The sequence below is a fragment of the Podarcis vaucheri genome (assembly GCF_965113315.1).
Source record: "Podarcis vaucheri genome assembly, chromosome: 7".
NCBI classification, from domain to species: domain Eukaryota; kingdom Metazoa; phylum Chordata; class Lepidosauria; order Squamata; family Lacertidae; genus Podarcis; species Podarcis vaucheri.
Genome location: NC_138765.1, coordinates 65,429,874 through 65,453,067, shown reverse-complemented (window position 1 = coordinate 65,453,067; position 23,194 = coordinate 65,429,874). Strand labels below are relative to the sequence as shown.

General features: G+C 43.6%; 2 protein-coding genes across 8 annotated transcripts in view; one reads left to right on the top strand and one right to left on the bottom strand.

Annotated features, from left to right (window-relative positions):
* The window catches only part of ANKRD27 (ankyrin repeat domain 27), an 80,143-nt gene extending 73,466 nt beyond the window's left edge, over nucleotides 1-6,677 (top strand). For all 7 annotated transcript variants that reach the window (XM_082232876.1, XM_082232878.1, XM_082232879.1 and 4 more), the window contains 4 exons: nucleotides 446-545; nucleotides 2,528-2,609; nucleotides 4,341-4,413; nucleotides 5,167-6,677. In XM_082232876.1, coding sequence (XP_082089002.1) covers nucleotides 446-545; nucleotides 2,528-2,609; nucleotides 4,341-4,413; nucleotides 5,167-5,427 — 516 coding nt within the window. In that variant the 3' untranslated portion in view covers nucleotides 5,428-6,677. The remainder of the gene's footprint in view (nucleotides 1-445; nucleotides 546-2,527; nucleotides 2,610-4,340; nucleotides 4,414-5,166) is intronic.
* Nucleotides 6,678-7,196: 519 nt separating this feature from the next.
* Nucleotides 7,197-14,124, bottom strand: PDCD5 (programmed cell death 5). The gene is made up of 6 exons (XM_082233048.1): nucleotides 13,973-14,124; nucleotides 12,157-12,197; nucleotides 11,230-11,291; nucleotides 10,398-10,489; nucleotides 9,504-9,575; nucleotides 7,197-8,804 (listed from the first exon to the last, which is right to left on the bottom strand). The coding sequence occupies exons 1-6, from the start codon at nucleotides 14,036-14,038 to the stop codon at nucleotides 8,763-8,765; spliced, it is 375 nt and encodes a 124-aa protein (XP_082089174.1). The 5' UTR covers nucleotides 14,039-14,124; the 3' UTR covers nucleotides 7,197-8,762.
* Nucleotides 14,125-23,194: the final 9,070 nt, after the last annotated feature.

The following is a 23,194-nucleotide window of genomic DNA, read 5'->3' as shown; positions in this document are numbered from 1 at the left end:
TGGGTGGGGGCGGGTGGGAGTTTGGGACATAGACAACAAAAGTAGGAGTGTGGTAATTGGTAGGACTAGCTTGCTGATCAATGATTGGTCAGATATTCTCCATTGTCCATCCATTGTTTGACTGTACTAAAATATTCCAAGAATCCAGAACGGTCATGATGCTCGGAAAATGTACCTGCTTCTTTATTATACACCCCAGCCCTTTAAAAACTTGTTTTTACAGTGTTCTGAACCACTGTTAAGTGGCATTTTCATTCGTTGTGCTGGAAGTTCTTATGCTAGAAATATGTTATTTTATTATATGTTAATTGTATTTGATCATTTTTTTGCTGCAAGCCACCAAAACAACAGTGCTGTTGGGCAGCTTCATATAATATACAGCAATGAAATAAAGTATTTTTAAAATGAGAAACTACCTCCTCTTTTTGTCCCACCTAATTTAAAGAAATCGGGTATCCTTGAGCTGCTGAGGACCGTAGTAACCTCAGAAGAGGGAAGAAAGACTGACTGCAGATCTCATGTGGCTGGGAAGAGCAGGAAAAAAAGTGAGTGTGGCATTTTGACTAGCAGAAATGAATCACACTGGGGACTGACCTTACTAAGCAGGCGGAGGGCTGGCGGGCCGAGCAGGGCAGGGAAGCTCATTTGCTGCTGTGCCAGATGGAAAGGGTCTCTGCCTTCTCTAGTTGCCTTGATATATGTGTTCTTTTCTGAAGAGCTTTTTCCAAAATCTGGTTAAAAAAGGGAGCTGTGATGATGGGGGGCAAACCTCTGTTCCACTAGCTGGTGTGGCGAGAGCAGCTTGAAAGGCTTGCTGCTTGTTTTTCTTTCTTCAAATGGCAACACTGATAAGCCTGCAAAGACGTTTACAACTTGCCAGGTAGCTAGAAAAACCACCCCACGTCCTGTGGACTAGCTCTGTGGCTTTTTTTTTTTTTTTTTGAATTGCAGTAGGCTTAGCACATACAGGCAAACTCCTTAGCTTTGGTAATGCAAAGACCGCAGCCCTACTTGGGACTTAAGGTTCACAAAATTTTAAAAAACAAAAACAGAATGTAGGAAGCTGCCTTATACCAAGTCAGACCATTGGTCCATTTAGCTCCAGGGTCTCGGGTAGAAAAAGGCATCACCCACTACTTTAGATCCTTGTAACTGAATACACTAGGATTGAATCTGGGACGTTCTAATGCAAAGAATGTACTCTACCACTGGGCTATGTCCTTTCCCCAGTGCTGGCAAAAGGGCTGCTGTGGCTACTCTGCTCAGTTTTTTGAGGCAAGAACATAGGAATGTGCCAGGTCTAGCTATTCCCCATTGTCCACTGAGGCTGCCAGCAGCTCCCTAGGACAGTGATGGCCAAACTTGGCCCTCCAGTTGTTTTTGGACTACAACTCCCATCATCCCTAGCTACAGGACCAGTGGTCAGGGATGATGGGAACTGTAGTCCCAAAACAGCTGGAGGGCCAAGTTTTGCCATCACTTCCCTAGGGTCTCAACCGGAGAGCTTTCCCATCACCTGACCCTCCTTATTAGAGATGCAGAGCAGGTGCCTGATCCCTGCCTAATGCAGGTAGATGTTACCTAATGCACTTTGTGCCAACACCTGGGGTCAGATCGGTCCCAGGAGAGCTAAATACCTTTGTTTTCCTGTTGTGTAAGCAGAGATGTCACTGGCAGCTTAAATAATTCTAAGCTTTCTTTTTAAAAAAGAACAGGAGCCAGCCCTGATCCCGTGTTGTTATCTGGGATGGACAAGGCTCTGCCTTTCCTTTTATAGCCCCACCCAGTTTACTCCAAGATGATTGTTTCCTGCCCTAAGTGGGAATGATTGACAACAGCCCAGTATTCTTGCTAATGTAATTCAATCCCCACAGGGATATTTTTGCACCTGCCGTTTTCTGCCGCCAGCACTAAGGAGTTGATCCTCATGAAGTTTATTCTAGGAGACCTCGCCATAAGAAGGGATTTTTGAAAGGCTTGGGAGTGGGCTGGGTGGTGATGCGGGGGCCACATAGGTTGCTTCATGGCCTTCTGCTCAGCCTGTATATTTTGCAGATGGCCATGTGAATGTATGGAGCACAGCATATGCTAGACAGGGTGCCATGTTGAACAAAACCAGTTTCCGGGTTTGGGGCGATTTTCATGTTCTGCAGGCAGCAGAATGAGGCGGTCAAATCACCTGCATTGTGCAGGTGAGAATGCCTTTATTAAACACGTATTCAAACTTCCCTGCATATAAGGGAGGAAGGTCTGATCTCCCCTCCCAACACCTGAAGTGGTGCAGTCCATTTTTCTGATTCAGTTCCTGCCTCATTCTTCCTGATGTCTGAGTTCAGCCACAGAGCGGATCTTAGGATTCTCGACCTGCTGTAGCAATGATGCCAAGCTTCTCAGGCATCTCTACAGCTTCGGTGGCTTTTAAAAGTTAGCTGAAGGTGGCTTTCATTCATTCTTAATTCAGGATTGTGTGGACTTGATTGCTAAAGAAGTATGCCAATTTAATGGTTTTTGTTACTTATACCTGCAGTCAGTTTTAAATCTCCCGAGATAGCAGACGATCTCGTCGCCAGGCGCCTTCAGCTGGTCCAGTCAATCAACCGCTTTAACAAGTAAGCTTCAGAAACTGCCTTCCGAGTGCTGCCTGCCGGTACTGCCAAAGCATCAGATAACACTGCATGCAGTCTTCAATTGGGCTGGAGCTGCAGGATGTCTTCCAAGCCAATCTGATGTGGTGGTTAGTGTCAAACTAGGACCTGGGAGACCAGGGTTCAAATCCCCACTTGACGGCCATGAAGCTCACTGGGCTTGCTGTGCCCACCACTTTCCCCACTTTCCTTCATAAAGGGGTTGCAGGGGGAGTGTCATTGGTGGATCAATGCCTTTGCTTGTGCAGACACATGTAGCACCTGCTGTGCATTTGAACAGGGCTTGCCTGTGTCGTGCCGATCTAAACATTCCATATTTTGATAGAAACCGTAACCTGAGTTTGAGGTCTTCATTTGAGCAGGAGCTGGGACAAGCTTTTTGCCCTTTCGTTTAGCCCTTCCATAGTATGAGCCAACACACCAGGAGGTCTTCAATTAACTATTGTTTCATCTTTTGTCCAAACTGAAAAAAACTATGGTTACTATGGTTACCGCCCTGTGGAACGCCCTCCCACCAGATGTCAAGAAGAAAAATAACTACCAAACTTTTAGAAGACATCTGAAGGCAGCCCTGTTTAGGGAAGCTTTTAATGTTTAATAGGATATTGTATTTTAGTGTTTTGTTGGAAGCCGCCCAGAGTGGCTGGGGAAACCCAGCCAGATGGGCGGGGTATAAATAAGAAATTATTATATTATTATTACTAGCATCAGAACAAACCAGGATTTGAAGTTGGTTCAGTTACATTGGCTTATTCCAATGCTGGCAACCATAGTTTTTCCTCCTGACACACCATTTGTCACTTAACAGAATGCAGCTCGGTCAGGTCTCTACTACTTGGGGCAACTTTCAGAGACGGCAGAGGGAGCTGCAGCAGAGAGGATGGCTGAAAAGCCCTTGTGCTTCTCTTTTGGTTCCAGCCTTTGCATATGCCACCTGGTTAGTGAATCCTAAAATACAGAAAGGGAGGCAGAAATGTTTTTCAATAAATAGGGCCACATCCAAAGGTGCCCCACGGAAAATTGACATTCTGCGAACATGGGGAGCTTTGATCCTGTGGAGGCCCCTGTAAGTGGATCAAAGAGTGATTTTTGCTGATTTCTCTCTGCCACTCCTCCATTTCTATTTAGAAAAATTCACCATCCCTCTGAAGAGATGGAGCATGTAGGGAAACTGCCAAAATTTGCCTCCCTCCACATCAGTTCGAAGGAGTGTCTGTTGGACCCCTAATGGAAGGGCACTTTTGAATCCAACTCACGATGTCCCAGCCATGTCCAAGTGTGTCACAGTGACACCTTCACTGCTTAGGTAGGGCTGACTTCGTTTAAAGAGCCTGAGTAAAGAGGTCAGGTTGTACAACACACTGTGATGTCTCAATTTAGTGGCTGGAGAATAAAGAATCCAATACGCAAGCTGGCTGTCCCTAATTTAGACTGTTGGAAAAGTAGCTGATGCTCCTAAGGGTAAATTTAAATGACTTGTCTTCTGACCTTTGTACGCTTAGACTCCAAAGGACAACTCATGACATTTATACCCCAGGAAGGTCAAATATCAAGAATTTTCAGCAAAGGCAACGGAGCAGGTTTTGTTACTGAAATACTGCCACCTGGTGGCTGGCAGAGATACACTGCAGTACTGAGCGACTTGTACTGAAATGTAACCAAGTTTCTTTTAACCTTGTTTGTTTGTGTCTTTAGGTCAAAAGACTTGCGGAAAACTATAACGAGAGATAAAAGTGTCCCTAACTTTAATGATGAATTACTGCACCAGGTAGGAAGACAGGTTTGAAATTAAGGGCTTGCTTTTTTACTTTTTTATTTCATAAAATGTATATACTGCTTGGTTGTAAAAAAAACCCTCAAAGCGGTTTACAAAAATTGCAAACTGAAATAAGTGGTGGCTGAGATTCTTAGGGTGTTAGTTCTACAAATGTGCTGGATATGCATCATAATAGACGAGAGTCTATGGCTGGGGAGACTTGATTTCAGCCCCCGGAGTTGGTTGTAAGCTTACTCAACAGTCACACACACTCACCTGGCATGTTATGAAGATAAAAATGGGAGAATCCCGATGTCTCCCACTGTGGCCATAATTTAGGTGTGCCAGCCATAGCCCCTTCCTCAGTATGGAGTGCCTCTTACTTGAATGATCCATTCCTTCTGCCCTATATTTTTACTTATCTAGTGGAGAGGTCCAGTAGATGAATTGGTTCAGAAAAAGACAATTAGGATGGCCAGGGATGAGAAAAAAAATAAAGACATTGGTTAAAGATACTGGAGGCAGGGGTTGGGGGGGGGGTTAGGCATGATAGCACTCTTTAAATCCCTGAAAGGCTTTCACAATGAGGAAGGCAAAGAGTTGTTTTTTGCTGACCCAGAAAGCCAGACTTGACCCACTGGGCTGAAGTTACAGGAGGGTAGCAGCTGATTAGTAGGAGAAACTTTTAATAGTATTTGCTTTAGATTTATCAGCCAGATAAAAATAAAACATCTTAACGTGCTCTTTTTTGTTTTGATTCTCAAGTTAGCTATTAAGAGCTTTGATAAGAGCAAGCTAAAGCCCGTGGATCCTTTAAAACAAAGCAGGATGCAGATCCTTGACTCCGGCAGCAGAGGGGAGCCCACACTGGATGAAGTCGAGTCTGATGTGGCAGCAGGGCCTCTTAGGAGTAAACTAATGCATCGGAGACACACGGTTAATGTGGCCCTCTCAGATGCAGATGACATCCACAATTTATCCAGAGATCCCCCTGTTTCTTCACTGGAAGGCTGCTCTGATGATTGATGCTTTCAAAAAACACTGGCAAGGAAGCAAGTTTGTAACCAAAAACAACAGCAGCAGCAGCAACACCAATTGGCGTCAGTTCCACTCCCTTCAAGAATCAAAGAATCCTTAGGATCAAGGCATTCAAAACTGCAATGTGAAGACTGGCAGGAAGAGGAACCTCTCCTCCCTCAACCAACACAGTTTGCAGTTGGAGACAGAAGGGCTGTTTATTTGCAGTTGGATCCACAAAACCCAACAGGTGTGATCCATTTTAAACACACACACAACTGAGATGTATATGGAGATATCAAAAACTATGAGACACATTAGTCTGTACTTGAAGTCTTGAAATCAGATATAACTGTAATGGGTGTAAGTTTGGAACAGAATACCTATGGGACTTCCAAGGCCTACATAATTATAGTTTGAAAAGACAGCGGTTTCTTTCCATTTTTGCACTACTAGTTTACACCAATTGTTGAAAGGAATTACACACACCGGCAGCATAGTTTGACACAAAGGGCAAGATTGCACAGATCCTTTGGTTCTCATTTATTTTATTGAAACATGGGCCATATATGGGTAGTTGGACGTGAAAGAGGTTATAGTCACTGTTTTATAAACAAAGGGTACATCTTCTTATGGAAGAGAGCAGGACTAGCAGAGTTGAGACTTGGATTTTGAATCATTTTATTTTATGTAGCAGCCCACATTAGTGAACATATTCTCAAATACTTGTATTGAGACTACAACCTTACCCTATTTAATTTAAAATAGCAAATATGCATGGCACAATAATACAATTCCACTAAATGCAATGAGTCTAGCTAGAGAGTACATCTGTATCCACCAGGTCTTGGAAGAGCTGCTTAGTTGACCTTACTTGAAAAGACACTTCCAGATTGATAGATGGGGGCACTTTTAGTAATGGAGCGTCATTTTGGTAAACATTCCATTCTTTATTTTTATTTTTAAGAGGGGTTGAATTATCACTTGAACAGCACAATAACTGTTGTCAATTCCAATTCTGTTTTGATGTAATATTTGTAAACAATACATTGGGTTTTTATTGTTTAATATTTCTCTGTTCAGAATGTTAGTGCAAGGTATATAAAAAGGTAGAATGCTAGTGGGCTCCTGAAGGACAAGGAAAAGTATATTTTTCTACTAAGTAATTGAGTTCACCTAGTTTTCTTACATGCCTTTGACTTGTGCCAAATGATGGGAGAGAGAAAGAAATAGTAAAATTAACTAATCTATGCTCTTAATGTGGGACTCTTTATTTATGGTAAGTCATGAATTGCAGCTTGCTGGTTGATGGGAGCTGCTGCCAAAAAGAATTTTCTGAAAACTTTATAGCCTGTTGCTCATGTTCCAGTTTTAGCAACACAGATCCAGTTGCATGAAGGTGTGGGTGCTTCTGTGGAGTCTGGAAGCAGGAGAAAAGGAATGCATTCTGGGTCATCCTAAGCCTCCACTGTAAACAAGTTCCCTTGTATACAATTGAGAAAAATTATCAAGTTTGATATGAGCATCGTAGAGGCAGCAACATGCATTGGTTTTTTCAAAAATCAGTGCCTAATGCTTTACAGCACCCAGAGACACGGGAAATGGTGTCTTCCCTGCTTTATCCCAAAGAAAGAGCATTTGGCCACTCAAAATTCATTACCGGCTACAACTTGAACAGCCACAGCTGTAAACAATTAGTGCACCAGTGTCAATGTGCACTAATTATAGGGTCTTTAATACAATTACAATGGACAAATAATTGCTCTCTACAACTCAAGTTTCTTTATGGAAAGATTTTAATATGTTTCAAAGCTCTTATATATGTTCCACAGTGAAGAAGAGGGTCAAACCCCTCCTCCTTTTACAGTCTGCTTTACATGGGATGTTGGTACAGTAGACATACAAAAACCATTTCATTCTGCATTCAACAAAAAGGCACAACCTGAAGTCACAATGGCACCATGATGGCCAGGGGAATTAGGCAGCTGTTTCAATAACTGCATGAGCAAAGGAGGCAGTTTGGATAAGAACAAATATGTTTTGTCTGCTACCAACCTTTAGCCTGCGAGATGACAGGAATTGCAGTCTGGCGACATCTGGTGAGCCAAAGGTTCACCACCTGGTCTACACAGTTCTGTGTTGCAACGATATTTAAGAGAGAATCCAGCTGCTGTTAAACCTTTAAATAATTTTAATACGAAAGATTTAAGCACGTGCTTAAGTCTTCTGTTGAAATGAAAAGGGCTTTAAAGATCCTGACTTTGGTTGCATCACTCTCAATCACTCATGCTATTAGCAAATGTATAGCAGGGGGTGGGGAAAGACATCGCTTGAGAGAAATATTTCCCAAGTACACGTTATTTCAAGCTTCATAGCGTGCCAACCAAGATTTATCTAATTTTCAATGCAACAGATCATCCAGCAAGATACTGTATCATGGAACCATATTCTGATCAACAACCAACCCCTCTGGCTTTGGTTCAGTGAAACTGCAAGTGTTCCAGTACCCAAGCGGACATGACATGTAACTCACACATTACATCATGATCCTTTAACATTTAAACCAGTAGTTTTCAACATTTGGGGACCAACACATGCATTTGGGGACCAGTTTCTTAATTTTCTAACCTATCTGTACAGTGGTGGTGCTCCTGTTGCAATCTACCTTAGATCAGGCCCCAACATGCCAACTGAAGACCAATGCTTCAAAACCACGCTAACCGGGATTTGCTGTCCATTAGGATGCTGAAACGGCTTTAAAAACCCTAACAGCAAATTCTAGTTACCATCCTTGGGAGAAAGGGGAGGGGGAGCTTGCACATGGATGGGGAAATTCCATGGCTGTTCCAAATCCTTCAACCGTGGTTAAAGGATCATGAATGTCATGTTTATACAGCAGCCTCTGTATAAACATTGAATCTTACATATTCAAATCAAAATCTTGTATCCTGTGAACTATTTAGCCTGCACATGCAACTCTACTAACTTTGACAAAACCAGCAGGCTGCTTGCAACACAGCTTTCCTCATTCCCTGCTGGGTTACGATGCATCCTGTTGCCACTGAAGTACGACGAGCATGCTGCCCACAGGTGCCAGTGGCATAGCAGTGTCCAAAGGAAAAATGAAGTCCAAGTGACAGGGAGTGAACCACAACTTCTCAGGCCTCTGCTATAAAAACGGTCTAAGAAAACCATTTCACTTAATTTTATTATACAGAACACAAGATCATCCTTTATATAAAAAAAATGTGTACAGGGGAAAAAAGTGTAAACTTTTCATCTATGCTTCTGCCAGGCACAGCACACTTTCCTTGACATACGCCAGATGATTTGCCTTTCACCAATTAATCTTCCTCATCAGAATCCAAAACTTTCCTTCTGTTGAACTAGGGGAGAAAACACAGTGTAGGTGAAAATAACTTTGAGGCCAAGTTTAATAATCAACAAGAGCTGCTTTTCCTCCAGCCAGAAGAATTCCCTGTTTGTGTTATGAGAACAAGAGCAAGCAGAGAGCTGTGTGAAGCAAAGAAGCTCCCAGGTTCTTTGCCAGCTGCATATCTCGCACCTGCCCAGCCTAAAAGTCGATACCCAAGTCTTTGTTCATTGCCTTGCTGTATTGCTAGTTGTATTTTCAAGATGCATGTAAGCAAATCTATTACATAGTATAGTCTTTACATCAAGAGATAATAGGGACCAGCTTGTAGGCTACATCCTCCCACCAAGCTGCAGGAAGTGGCCCCGGCAGCTTTATCTCCTGGACTGATTAAAGCGTGCTCTAAAGAACAAACTGGAGGATATTTTGTCTCTCATCTTAGAGTGAAGCACTACAGCACTAAGCTCGAAGATGAAGTCACCTGCCTACTCTTTCCTAGAGTTCAAGGCTGCATTTCTGGCCACTCCCACCCCACCAAACTGTAAGCAGTAGCCATATGCAGATTTTCTGCTCTGTATACGGTAAGTTGTCAGCTTCATACAGGAAGAAGCATGCAGATGTAGTAAACCTTTAACAAAAAATACTGGCTATGCTGTGATCCTGCGACCACTCTACCATTGGCGAACAGGCTCCGGTTTTTAAGATGCCCTACCTTTACTGTTGTTTTCTTGTCAGTTTGCTGACTCACTTTTTCAAGTATTTCTATCAACCCTTGTTCAGTTACCTAGGAAGTAAAAAAAACCAATCTCATGTAGCAGATACTCATTTGGTGGGAATGGCACATTTCCTCCTCGCCTCCCTCTGGGGGCAGAAGGACACACCCTATACAAGCAACTTAAACACTACACACAGGTAACACTTTCATCCAGAGCATCATGACAGTGGAAGGACAAAACCAAACAGCAAAGACCACCACCACAGAATCATTAACAGGTAATCTGCTATCCCCCATGTCAAATAAAACGATTCAACTTTTTATAGAAGACTAAAAAAAGCGATTTGGAAACAAGTGTGAAGAGGCTAGAGAATTATCCTATAATAGTACAACTTTTCAAAGCTTATAAAACAATGTTTTGCTGGATGTGTAAGAATTATCTTGCCAAATGAGACAGATCCATCTAATTTGGCATTCTGTTTTCAGGCAACAGCAAACTCAGTCCAGCAGAATAACCAGTGTTTGCTTTCTACTAACAAACCACAAGGTGAAGCCATGGTTGTTTGTAGCCTTCCTAACCATGGCTTGTTATCACTGTGGTTTAGCATGATATCCAAACCCTTGCTTGACCATCATTTTGTCGGGCAACAAAGACACAAAGCAGGAACAGGTGGAAAACAAGCCAAATGTCAGAGAAACAAGCAGCAACTTGTTTGCTAGTCTGTGAGGCGATTCATGGTGGGTTCAAATAAACTGGTTAAATCAAAACCATGGCTTTGTGTGATGCACAAAGCCTGCCTGCCTTTGAACATTTATTTATAAATCTGTATTTCATGGAAGTTATTTCCTATATTTGATTCATCAAGAAGTCATGACAGAGATTCCACTTACCTTCCCACCTAACTGTCCAAACCTGCCCATCTGTATGAGGTAATTCTCCACCGCTTTTGCCTTTTCTGGTTTCACAAGCGCTAAATTACTTACTGAAAAAGGAAAACAGATATTTTGCATTTTTTAAAAAAAACACCAGATTACTAAAGTAAGGCAAGACTTATTATTCATAGTACTGCAAGAGGCCTTGAACTGTTATTTTAAGATGGATTACTGATCTATGCCTGGTCTTATGAAAAAGGAAAACTGTACAGTATTTTAAGGAACTCTGTATACTGCTTTGTTCAGACATGGCTTATTAGGATCTTTACATTTCCCTCCTGCTTTCTGATTGTTCCATTCCACTCAACTTTTAGACTGGGGGAAAAGTCCAGAGTAATGCCTTCAGACTGCAGTGCTTCAGCGTCCAGGAGCAACTGACAAGAGCTACAGATATGTGCAAAGGGGAACAGTCAACCATCCGCTTGAGGTCAACTCCAATCCATAGTCCTAGCTTAGCACCCACCAATACATTTAGGAATACCACTACAGTATTCTGCAGAAGCAGCTTTTAACTCAGCAGTCCTCACTAATGACCATTCTAGAATAATTAACTATATATCAACAATAAGTTCAGAAAGTAGTATCCAGTGACGTCTCCTCTGCATCCTCCTTAGAACACAAAAAGCAAACGTAGTGAGAATTGAAACCTACTCTCCACATTAGTGTGCCTAGTACTGGACCCAAAACACTGTATTATTTTCCTTTAGTAAAGTTAAGTATGTGCAATCTAAGTAAGATGGACTCAGAGAAAGGTTTTAGAAGTTGGTCAGAATACGTCATGGATGCTTACATCTGGCACGAGCTGCCTGATCCAAAAGCTGAGCCAAAATGTTATTCCTCATTTCTGATTCCCTGTAATATAAAAATTATGCTGTTAAATTACAGCTTCAGAAGATGTGCAGTGCATTGCAAGAAAGTAAAACACACTGACCATTTTGTACAACCGGAAGTTTCATATTTAGACATTGCTAGTACTCAATTATATTTAAATCATTTAAACTACTATCCTTATGGAATTTACTGTGGAATTTGAGCACAAATTCATTTATTATTATCTGGGAAAGAGAATCCAACTATGGAAACTTGAAACACATTCAAATCCAACTATGGAAACGTGAAACATATTCAGTTCAGAGGCAGATCACAAGTTATTCATGGCTCAGTACCAAACCCCTACAAAGGTTAAACTCTCACTTGTTTAACAGTGGGCTCTTGATGCAGGAAGATTACACACCCATTTAGAAGAGTATGTGCATTGTAAAGATCTAATAAAGACAAAAAGGATAGGAACCTTATTTAAGGAGAATGACAAAAAGGGGGGAAACTCTACTGGTCCCAATGTTCTGTGTCTCTTCTGTTTCTGTCTCTATATAACACTTAATTTAATAATAAATGCAAACATGGCAGCCCATGCCTCTGTTGCTGTTTATTTGTTTCACCTTCATTTTTCCTATAAATTTATTTTTATTATTATATTAAAAGTTAATTTTATCCCACCATCACACCTGCAGAGACATGAATCTGGATGACTCCCAGTAGATGTATCTCACAACATGCTTCCAGTCATGCCGTAATACTGATTACAGGATACAATCATACTAGCAAAAAAAACCCCCTAAGATGTGAAGGGGTGCCTTCTCCCCGCTACTGTACACGACGTAATAAAGGGTTATCAGTCTACCGAAAAGGTGGCTTTTGTTTTCATCCCCTCTGTTACCTCTGTTTTGCTTCTTGCTGTGCGATGTCACTGGAAGGATCCTGAAATGTCAGAAATAAGAACCAGTTTAGTAGTAAAGCATAGCACTACTGAAGAAGTACAAACAAACAAATGCTAAAGTACACATATAAGGCCAGGACTGTTCTTATACAGAAAAACTCATAAATGCACAGCTATTACTGCTCCCAGGTAGGGAGAAGGCACTAGATCCTAAAAGATGAGAGTCAACTTTTGAGGGTGTTGAAGTACGCAACCTTCAGGTAATATAGAATCTACCAATCAAGATGGGAAAGTAGCTATTCTTCAGCCCCACAGATGGACAAGTTACTTAATACATGCCTGCAAACTGTGATAAGAATTGCCTGTAGGTCAGCAGGCAAGAAAACTTAACAGAAGTTTCTTTTTTTCCTTTGATGCCACAAATGGGCATATAAGAACAGCTGAGCTGGCAAAAAAGATGTTGTGTACCAGTAATGCTTTTGCAAAGGCTGGCTCTAGATTCCTAGTCAATGGCTAGATTTGACAGGCCCACCTTGGTGGATGACTGACAAGTGCTTTCTACACAAGCCCCTTCTCCAGGTTGGTAACTGGGTGTGGGGCAGTGGAGCAAAGTCATTTAAGAACCTTCCAAGAGCTGCATTTGGTGCTGGGACTGACAATTACAGTGGTGCCCTGCAAGATGAATGCCTCGCAAGACGGAAAACTCGCTAGACGAAAGAGTTTTCCGTTTTGGAGGTGCTTCGCAAAACAAATTTCCTATGGGCTTGCTTCGCAAGACGACAATGTCTTGCGAGTTCCTGCTGGTTTTTTCCCCTCCCCCCCTTTTCTAAGCTGCTAAGCCGCTTATCAGCTGATCCGATCAGCAGATAAGCCGCTAAAAGCCGCTAATAGCGCTAATCTGTCAATGGGCTTGCTTCACAAGACGAAAAAAACGCTAGACGAAGAGAATCACAGAACGGATTCTTTCCGTCTTGTGAGGTACCACTGTACTGAGCCCTATTTCCAGACAGTGGCCGAATCACAGAACCCCTGCTCCCTCCCACTCAGAGCCAGTATGGCATAACCAATGTCAGAATACAACCACGGAGACACAGGTTCAAATCCGCACTCAGCTATGACACTAGCTGGGCCACCTTGGGCCAAACCTACCTCTCCCATGGGGGTTACACGGATAAAGATGTTGGGGGGGACGGACGGGGCTTAGGGTTGACAACAATCATGCCTAAAAGCCCACAAGGGTAAACACAAAAAAACCAAACCAGACAGCACCACCAGTCCTTGCTTTCTCTCTTTCAACTGGTTAACTTCATTCATTATTTTTTAAAAGAGAGATGTTTGTGTTAATATTGGATGTAAGCTGCTTTGGGTTTTTTTTTTGCTGAAAAAAAAAAGAAATAGAATCCCCGAAAATAAGAGATATGCTGCCACCCCTGTATATACACTTTCGTGGGCGTCAAGCCCCATTGAACTCAATGTGTTTCCTTATTGAGTAGGTATGTAGCATTGGAAATCATCCCAACACGTGTGTGTGTATACAGACGTGCGTAATACACAAAACACGGGTCTCTTCCTCTGACTTCTCCCAGGGTGGTCTCTGCTCCCCTCCCGCCTTGCCTCCCACGCCTGAGGTGGCCCTGAGCCCGCAGTGAGGACTAGCGCCATGCAATTAAAACCGAAGGCCCAGGCCCGCCCTTCCCCTGGCCGGCCAGCCAGAGGGGCCTCGCCTGTGGGCCAGGAGACCGGGCGAAGCGCCGAAGGCGACGCCCGCCCGCGTGTGAGGGGACGGTGCAGGCCCGGCGCCCTCCGCTCCGCTCACCCCGTGCTTGGCTTGCAGCTCGGCCATCCTCTGCTTGCGCAGCGCCTCCAGCTCCTCGTCCGCCATGGCTAGAGACTACGAGACGTCGGTGACGCGCGACGTGGGCGGGGCCGCTTCTCTCTTCAATCTCTCCCGTTCCCTTCAGTGCGCCGGCGCAAGAGCAGGCGAGGCCAACGCAATCACGCACCGAGAGGAGGAATTATAGCACAGGCAGCGGAAGCCGAGCGCCGAACAGACCAAAGCAAGAGCCGTCAATAGAATCAGACCGCGAGGGTTTTCACGAGGAATCTTTCGCCCACGACCCTGAGAGTAAGGGTCTCGCGCTCTACCAGCTGAGCTTAAGAGAGAGAGAGAGAGAAAGTTGGTGAGCAAACGATCAATGCTCGCCTACTCAGAAGTTATCGTAAGCGCCCACTGGGTCCAATAAGGTGTAGCTTCTCCAATACTGTCATGAAATTCTGCTCAATATTGATCCAGAGCAGAACTCCGACGTATAGTTAGCAGAATAAAAACTTAAACACGTTGCAAGATTCTCCCAAAGCAGACCATAGGCAATTAATATTTCATCCAGCAGAACTTTACTGCTACTCAAGGCAAATGAGCAATAATGGTCACAAATCAAATACATTCAGGATTGGCACTGTCCATAAGAAATCCAGGTGCAGCAGACTTGACTTTAACTTATAGTAACTTATTATAAGTCTAAACCTTAACAACTAAGCATACTATGTACAGAACACCACACCAGAAGGAAAGACAGACAGAAAGAGAAAAGGGAAACCCAGGCTCCTCCTGGCCTATTATTATAGTCAGCATGACCTTGACAGAAAGAGATAAGAGAACCAGTTTAAGCCAGCTGTACTCAGCTTCTCTGAAGGTATAACCCAAACATCATGAACCTTCTGCTTGTTCCTTTTCACACAGAAACTTCCAGAACCCTCTTGAATTAATTAGAATAGGGAAGACCTCTACATATCAGATCAATACTTTCTGTACAAAAAAATGCAAACTGACATATACATGTCGTAAAACCATAGAATCGAAGAGTTAGATGGGACCCCTAAGGGTCATTTAGTCTAACCCCCTGCAGGAACCACCAGCTCAATTATTCCTGGCAGATGGGCATACAACCTCTTGCTTAAAAACCTCCAGTGAAGGAAGGAGGGAAATGCCAAGAGTTTGAGTTGCAACAGCGGGGGGATGTAGAGAAAATGTATAAATGTATGTATGTTTTATACAGATTTGTGTCCTATTATTAGCTCTCCTTTTTATTGATGAACTTCCTCTTTTTTTGGAGCTGTGAAAGTGCATTGACCCCTTGTGTAGTTAAGCCCTTAAGACTGATAGGACAAGCACATTTCATGTTGGAGGCCTTTTGCCTTTGGATGTCAGTTGTTGGGGATCCAGAAAGAGGGGAAGAGTGCTCTTGCACTCGGGTCCTGCTTATGGGCTTTCCATAGTGGGCGTCTGATTGGCCACTATGAGGAGAGGATGCTGGACTAGATGAGCTCCCTTCAGTCAAATGCAGCTTCAGGTTTTTTCTTATGTTCATTCATTGCCACTAAGGATTCAGCGTTTCCCATACATGGACCTCCTGCTGTTTTTTTGGACTAAAACTCCCATCATCCCTAGCTAGCAGGACTAGTGGTAAGGGATGATGGGAACTGTAGTCCAAATACTGATGAATACCCACGTTTGGGAAACACTGGATTAGGCTTTCTATGGCTAGGATCCACAATGGCTATGTTCTAAAAGACGCCTGCTTCTTGGGAGAAAAGCAGTGACAAACCTAGACAGCATCTTAAAAAGCAGAGACATCACCTTGCTGACAAAGGTCCGTATAGTTAAAGCTATGGTTTTCCCAGAAGTGATGTATGGAAGTGAGAGCTGGACCATAAATAAGGCTGATTGCTGAAGAATTGATGCTTTTGAATTATGGTGCTGGAGGAGACTATTGAGATTCCCATGGACTGCAAGAAGATCAAACATATCCATTCTGAAAGAAATCAGCCCTGCGTGCTCACTGGAAGGACAGATCGTGAAGCTGAGGCTCCAATACTGTGGCCACCTCATGAGAAGAGAAGACTCCCTGGAAAAGACCCTGATGTTGGGAAAGATGGAGGGCACAAGGAGAAGGGGATGACAGAGGAATAGATGGTTGGACAGTGTTCTTGAAGCTACAAACATGAGTCTGACCAAACTGCGGGAGGCAGTGGAAGACAGGAGTGCCTGGCGTGCCATGGGGTCACGAAGAGTCAGACACGACTAAAAGACTAAACAACAGCCTCCACTGTCAGAGTCAGCATGCATCTGAACACCAGTTGGTGGAAACCCCTGGAGGGGAAAGTGGCTGTTGTGCTCTGGTCCTGTTTGCAGACCTGGATGTTGCATTAGATGGGCAGGTTAGGTTAAGAGATGGTTACTGGTCAGTAGTCATGAGGGTGGCAGTAAATGCTTCTGAATATTAGTTGCTGGAAGCCACAGGAGGGGGAAGTGCTCTTGTTCTTGGATCCTGCTTTCATGTTTCCCGCAGGCATCTGGTTGGCCACTGTGAGAACTGGATGCTGGACTGGATGGGCCCTTTTGGGCCTGATCTAACTTCAGGGCTCTTTTTGTGTTCTTAAAGGATTGGGGAGGGGTGGATAAACAAGAGCACAATCTTATTCCCAGCAGAGGGAGCCCTCGCTCTACCAAAATCATTATTTTGCTGTCTGGTACTGGCAGGAGCAAAGGCAAGAGCCGGGAGTTTTCTGCTGCACAGCAGTTCTGTCCTCCCAGATGAAGCTTTAATCTGTAGCGTACATCTTTGCTGCTGTAAATTCATGCTCCATTATGCCACCATATGCTTTGATTCTCCTTGAAAATGCCGCAGTAATCTGAGTGTTTCGTTCCAGAATTGTGGCTCAGCGTGTCTTCCTTGGCATTTGGGTTTTTTTCTTCTTTCTTACAGACTTTATTTCTTTATTTAAAAGATTGTGTCTAAACAAGTTTGACTTGAGTGAGCCTATTAGCTGGGAGCCTCTGAAGGACATCGCTTTTAATGTCACAAGAAGGTCAACACCAATGAAGAACTGCGAGACGGATTTTGGGAGACAGATGTCACAGGAGAAGAGCCCCTGCTGGATCAGACCGACAGTCCATCTTCTCCAGCAGTCTCTTTCCCAGCCATGGCTGGCAGATGCCTCCAGGAAGCATCAAACAAGCAGGACACAGACTCAGCAGCCCTTCAGCCATTGCTGAAGGGCTCAGAAAAAAGGCTACTTCCTGCCTGAACTCTGAAGCCTAGAGAGCTGCATCCAGTCTGTATACAGACAATACGTAACTTGATGAACTCAGCACAGAGCAGCTTTCAGACTTACCCTATGATGTTCCCAGTTTTTGACATTCAGAGGTATAGTGGTCCTGGAAATGGAGGCTCCATATAACTATCTTGGCCGACACCTTGACAGGCTTCCTCATTCATCATATCCAGTATCAGCATATTCATATACCATTTAATATGCAAAATCCCTAACCAGTTTACATAAAGCACAGTAAGATAATTTGAAAAAGAAAAGTGTACATACAACATTTAAAACCAAACAACAACAACAAAATACATCAGTACAAACGGAGGAGTCATCAATAAAACATACAGTTAAATATCAATAAATAATAAAACAGAACGTGATGGATTTCATGAGCCGGGAATGCCTGCTTAAGTAGATGGGACTTTAAAGCTTGTCACTGTTTCTGCCTTATGAACTGCACATGACCATTGGCCATGTTGACTGGGGCAGAGGTGAGCCTAGCAATAGCTGGGCTTCCCATCCCTGCTTTAAAAGATAAACTCAGCAATAGGGTTTTGGGAGTTCTCAGACAAGGCTTCCTCTATGGACCCTTCAACCTGGAAGTGATCCAATATGCACATATCTGGGGATTGGGCGAGGGGAGGCTCAGCTGTGTTTGAGGGGACAGTGCACAGTTAACCCACTGTGCTTGAATGCAGAACACTGAGTATTGGATGAGTGTCCGAGTATCTTCTCTCAAGCTACCATGTGCTACCAGTCCTGAAAGCTCTGCGCTGCTAGCCAGTGAGCCACCAGGTCCAATTCAACGTGTTATCACTTGCGGACCCAAGAACTTAACAGCTTGGGACCCAAGAACTTAAAAGAGTGCCTCCCCCAGTATCAACCATCTCAGGCCCTACAACTAGCAGATTGACTCTGGGTGCTGACCCACAACTGGGACTTCTCGGTGGTGGCTCCCCTTTTGAGGAGACCTTCCCCAGTGAGGTGTGTGTGGCCCCCTCTTTACTCGCCTTCAGGAGGAATTTAAAAATGTTACATTGAGTGACTGAAAGATGCTGCTCCCCATCATCTAGAAATTATCAGCTGTAAGAATATGTGACTGTTTTACGTGCTTTACGTTCTGAATGATTTCAGGTGTCTTTAACTGTTTTTGAAAGTTTCGCATAACCTGTTGCTTTCCCTTTAGTTATATTGTTTTGTGTTTTCAGCTCTGGGCTGCTCTGAGAGGAAGGGCAGGATAGAAAACTAATATTGACCACTGTGATGATGATGATGATATTATTATTATTATTAACAACAGCAACAGCAGCAGCAGCAACAACAACAACAACAGAAATATGCCTTGACAAGCTAGATTCAGACAACTGGGATCCCTGCAGCAACCAATTACAAGCTCACCATATGCCTCCTTGCAACTGTACAAAATGCTGGTCATCTGTGGCCTCTGACCTTGCCGCTAAGCCCAGCATTACCACCTCTCAACAGATGCTTGGAAATCTGGAGTAGGGGGGAGCAAAGAGGTGGCCAGGCCGGACTTAATCATGCGTTCAGAGGCTGGGGATCAACGCCTCCCCATGCTATTACAGACACCATGCAGTGCATGCTCTTAAGTGGCTCTGGTATGACTCCTGATCATCTCCCAAAGCATCCATGGCAGACAGGATGCAGAATATGGGGCTATGGACAGAAACAGAGAAAGGGATGCACACAACCAATGCTTTCTGCTGCTTCCCAGATAAGTGTGTGCTGCTGAATTGCTCTTGCTTGCAAACACCCAGACAGAATTACAGATTTAGAGCAGCCGCTTCATCTTTGAATGAAAGCCAAGCTGCTTTATCCCATAGTTTAGCTCCTTCTCCGTCACCGTAGGAGTGCTCATCAAGAGCAGCTTGTGTTTAATATCTTGGAAACACATGTGGGTCAGCGAGACATATGTACCGAGCGTCGCCAGCACATATATGGGAGCTGTCAACCATCAAGGATTCAAGTTAATCATCATAGTGTTCAGCATTTATATAGCATTTTTCCTCCTCTCATCCCTCCCCCCCATTCAAAGCACTTTGCCTCAGTACTTTTTAGTCATCCTTGCTGCAGCAGTTCTGGAAGGATGAGCTAAACATACTGTTATGGATTTGTGGGTTCTGTTGTTGTTTAGTCATTTAGTCGTGTCCGACTCTTCGTGACCCCATGGACCAAAGCACGCCAGGCACTTCTGTCTTCCACTGCCTCTCGCAGTGGGTTCTAGACACGCCTAAATTCTTGGAACCAGTAACAAGAAGCTTTTGGGGGTGCTGATGCTGTGAACCCCTTCATTGTAGGCTCAGGTTGTATATATGTGTAAATAAACCATATCAATCTGTTGTCCCTCATATCCAATAGGAAACACAGACTCTGGGTAAGTGCCTGGAACACCTGGAGTCTTGCACCACTTAAGAGATTCAGGTGGCATGCAATAATACAATCTCACTTGCATTTTACAAATGAGAAGATAAGGAGAGTCTACTGGATCAGGTCCAGCATCCTGTTCTCATAGTGGCCGAGTAGATGCCCCTGCAGAAGGAGGCCCACAAGTAGGGGGTCTGTTGTTCTGCACAAGCAGGATTTGAGCACAAGCAGGATTTGAGCACTCTCATCCTGGTGGTTTCCAGCAACTGTTTTTCAGAAGCATTGCTGCCTCGGGCCATGAAGGCATGGCCATCATGGCTAGTAGCTGCCACTATCCTCATTTTCCTTCGTGAATTTGTCTACTCTTTTAAAGCCATCTAGGTTGGTGACCATTACTGTTCCGTAGCTTAACTGTTTCTGCCATATCCTGAAGACACGTTTTTGTAATATTTGTTGTTCTTTGAGTTGTCTATTCACACACACACACACACACACACACACACACACACACACACTTATGTTTGTAATTAGGGTAAGCATACAGATATATTTGCAAATATTGTGCAGATTTGTGTGATGAGTTTATGTCTCAAGTCTTTGAAGTACCCAGCAGTGTACCTGTCAGGGGACATCCCCCCCTCCCAAATGCCAAACCTGCAGTCAGCCCTAGCTGGGAGTCCAGATCACCTGCTACTACCAATCATTTTTACCTGTAGATATCGGAGAGGTGATTGCAGTGCCTTTTGCAGTCAAAGTACATCCTCCAGCACTGAGATATGGCCCCCATCCCACCCCAAATTAGCATCCCTCCCAATTGGCTTCAGGCCTGGGAAAATGTGTACTTCAAAAGACAATAAAGACCAGTAAATTGGCTCAAACAGTTATGTCACCCATTTGAAAATACTTGGGTTCCTAACTTCCAAATAAGAGATGTTAAGCTCCATTAAAATATCAGCAGGTGTTTTCATTGCTCTGGAGCTGCTTTGATTCCAGACTTAAAATACTTCCAGAACTGAGCTCTGTTTTGACTTTGAGTGTCAAGTAAAGAATTGGTTCTTCTGGGTAGAATCTACAAGGGACCTACAACTAATTAGAAACGCCAGATTTCCCCCTTGGTACCCACTCTTGAAAGCGGAGCATTTTAGAGCTAGTTATCTGACAAAATGCTCACCAGTTTCCTTAAGAACTGCCTTTATTGAGCTGTGTTTCCAAGTGATGCCCATTGCAGTATTGAATGGCTGCTACAACATGGTCCCATACTCAAACAGATTGTGGTCAACCTCAGGTGGAAGACATCACTTATTATCTGTTGGCATGCCTCTTATATAGAGACCCAAGAGACTGCTTTCTGAAACCTTTGTTCATGCAAGCAAGCAAGAAAGCAGGCACACCCTGGCAGAAATGGCCTGGTTTCTTTTGAGTGACAATAATAGATTTGCACAGGGCTTTTTTTTTTTTCAGCTGGAGCTCACTGGAACTCAGTTCAAGCACCTCTCAGGTGGGCACCACTGACACATGTTCTGGTACCTCTTTTTCTAGAAAAATAGCACTGGGTTTATAACTCACAGAGTGGCCCTCTGTGCATCAACTGCAAAAAGAAAGAAAAGAGAAATCAGGAAAAAGGAGTTAGATAAAATTGCTATAAATTGCTGCAGTGATTTGGAGGTTTAATCTGTGATCAAGCTGAATTTGAGTTTGTTGTTGTCTCTGGTAACTTACATCATGGATAATGGCAAATTGGATTTATTAAGGGCAAAATAATGTTAGAATTGGAGCTGCCAGAGATGCATAAAGGAAACTGTTTTAATGCTCAGTAACTCTGCAATGCATTTTTTTATATTATGGATTTTTATGCTCTGTATTTTTTTATTAATACTGTTGCCTGATACTTGTTTGTCATGGCATTTGGCTAGAACAAGAAACATAAGAATGTGAACCTGACATAAAATACAGGCTGCATAGTGCAGCGCTGATACTTTTGGGTTATGGGTGGTCCCCTATTATTCACTAAACTTAGATCTTTGCAGTGATAGGCACTGTGCCACTTGGGGTGACGTACATGCTAATTCCCATCGGAAATATAAAAGTGCCTTCCCAAATTAGCACACCCTCTAATGGCTTCTTCTGCCACCCAGTCTGGATAGTCGCTTTGACAAGATTTGAAACACGTCCAAGTGTAATTTGCAAGGGTGCTGGAAATCCAGGAGCATGGCAGTCTGACATAAAAGGTGTTTTTGTCAATCACGCAGGTAAAAATGAAGCACTGGAATACATACAATCTAGATGTTGCCAAGCTTATTATTTCAAGGGGAGTGTTCATTCTCCCATTCGGTTCCACTGGGCAATAGAAACGGACTGCAGGGATTTTCTATCAGCTCAGCGCTCTCTCTCTCTCTCTCGCTCTCTGTCTCTCCCCTCTTCCTTGAACTGTCCCCATTCCAGCTGGTATTACAAGAACATGGCAATCTTCATTTTTCTTCCTCTCTCACACACCCCTTTCCCTTTTGTGTCTTGTCTTTTCAATTAGGGCAAGGGACTATAAAATATATTTGTTAAGCAGCTGCAAGAAGATTAGTCTGGAGAAAAGGTGAGAAGCAGCGACATAATAGAAGTTTACAAAATTATGTGTGGCATGGAGAAAGTGGATGGAGAAGAGGTTTTTCTTATAGTGCTGGAACTCGTGGACATCCAATAAAGCTGAATGTCAGAAGATTCAAAACAGACAAAAGAAAGCACTTCTTCACACAGCGCAGTGTTAAACTATGGAACTCCCTCCCACTGGAGGCAGTGATGGCCACCAACTTGGATGGCTTTAAAAGAGGAGAGTGCTGTCAATGGCTACTAGTTGGTTACCCTAGTGAGCTGTATTGCATTTTGGTTAAAAGTATAGTGTCATATCAGCCCTGCTCAAGAGTAGTCCTGTTAATGAACATGACTTAGGTCCACTAATTTCATTGGGTTTGCTCTTAGTTGGATGCAACCCTTAGTAAACCTTTCCAGATTTGCACCTGTGCATACAAAGCAGCCTCAGTCACACTCATGCAAATCATCCGCTTCTGCCCTCTTGTTTTGGTGGGGTTGTTCCTTTTTGGGGCAATGTGCTGTGGGGCTCAAGAGGCCTAGCTTTGTGGCTGCCATTAGGACAACATTAGGACAGATCTTCTTTCATCCCAAATTTCATCAGTACTAAATCCCCGCCCCCCTGCTCCATTCCCATTTCTACTTTTTTATGTAAAAAATATATATGCTGGTGTTGTTTTGATTCTCCACCCCCTCAGTTTAGTGAAAATGTCACAACGTGACCCTAATACATCAGTCTGCTGGAGTGCAAATGCTCCTGACTTCAAATACCTAAGCTGGGATTCTAATGGACTTCTCTTGTCATCTCTTTGAAAGCAGGTCTTCTGGAGAAATGGAGGCATTTAATGCAAATCCAGGAGTGCTGCTGCACTCTGAAGGAGGAATTTTGTGTTGTGTCCCCCCCCCGCTGCACCCATGGTTCCTCTTAACCCAGTTTACATGTAGTTTGGTTCTCTCTTTCCCCCAC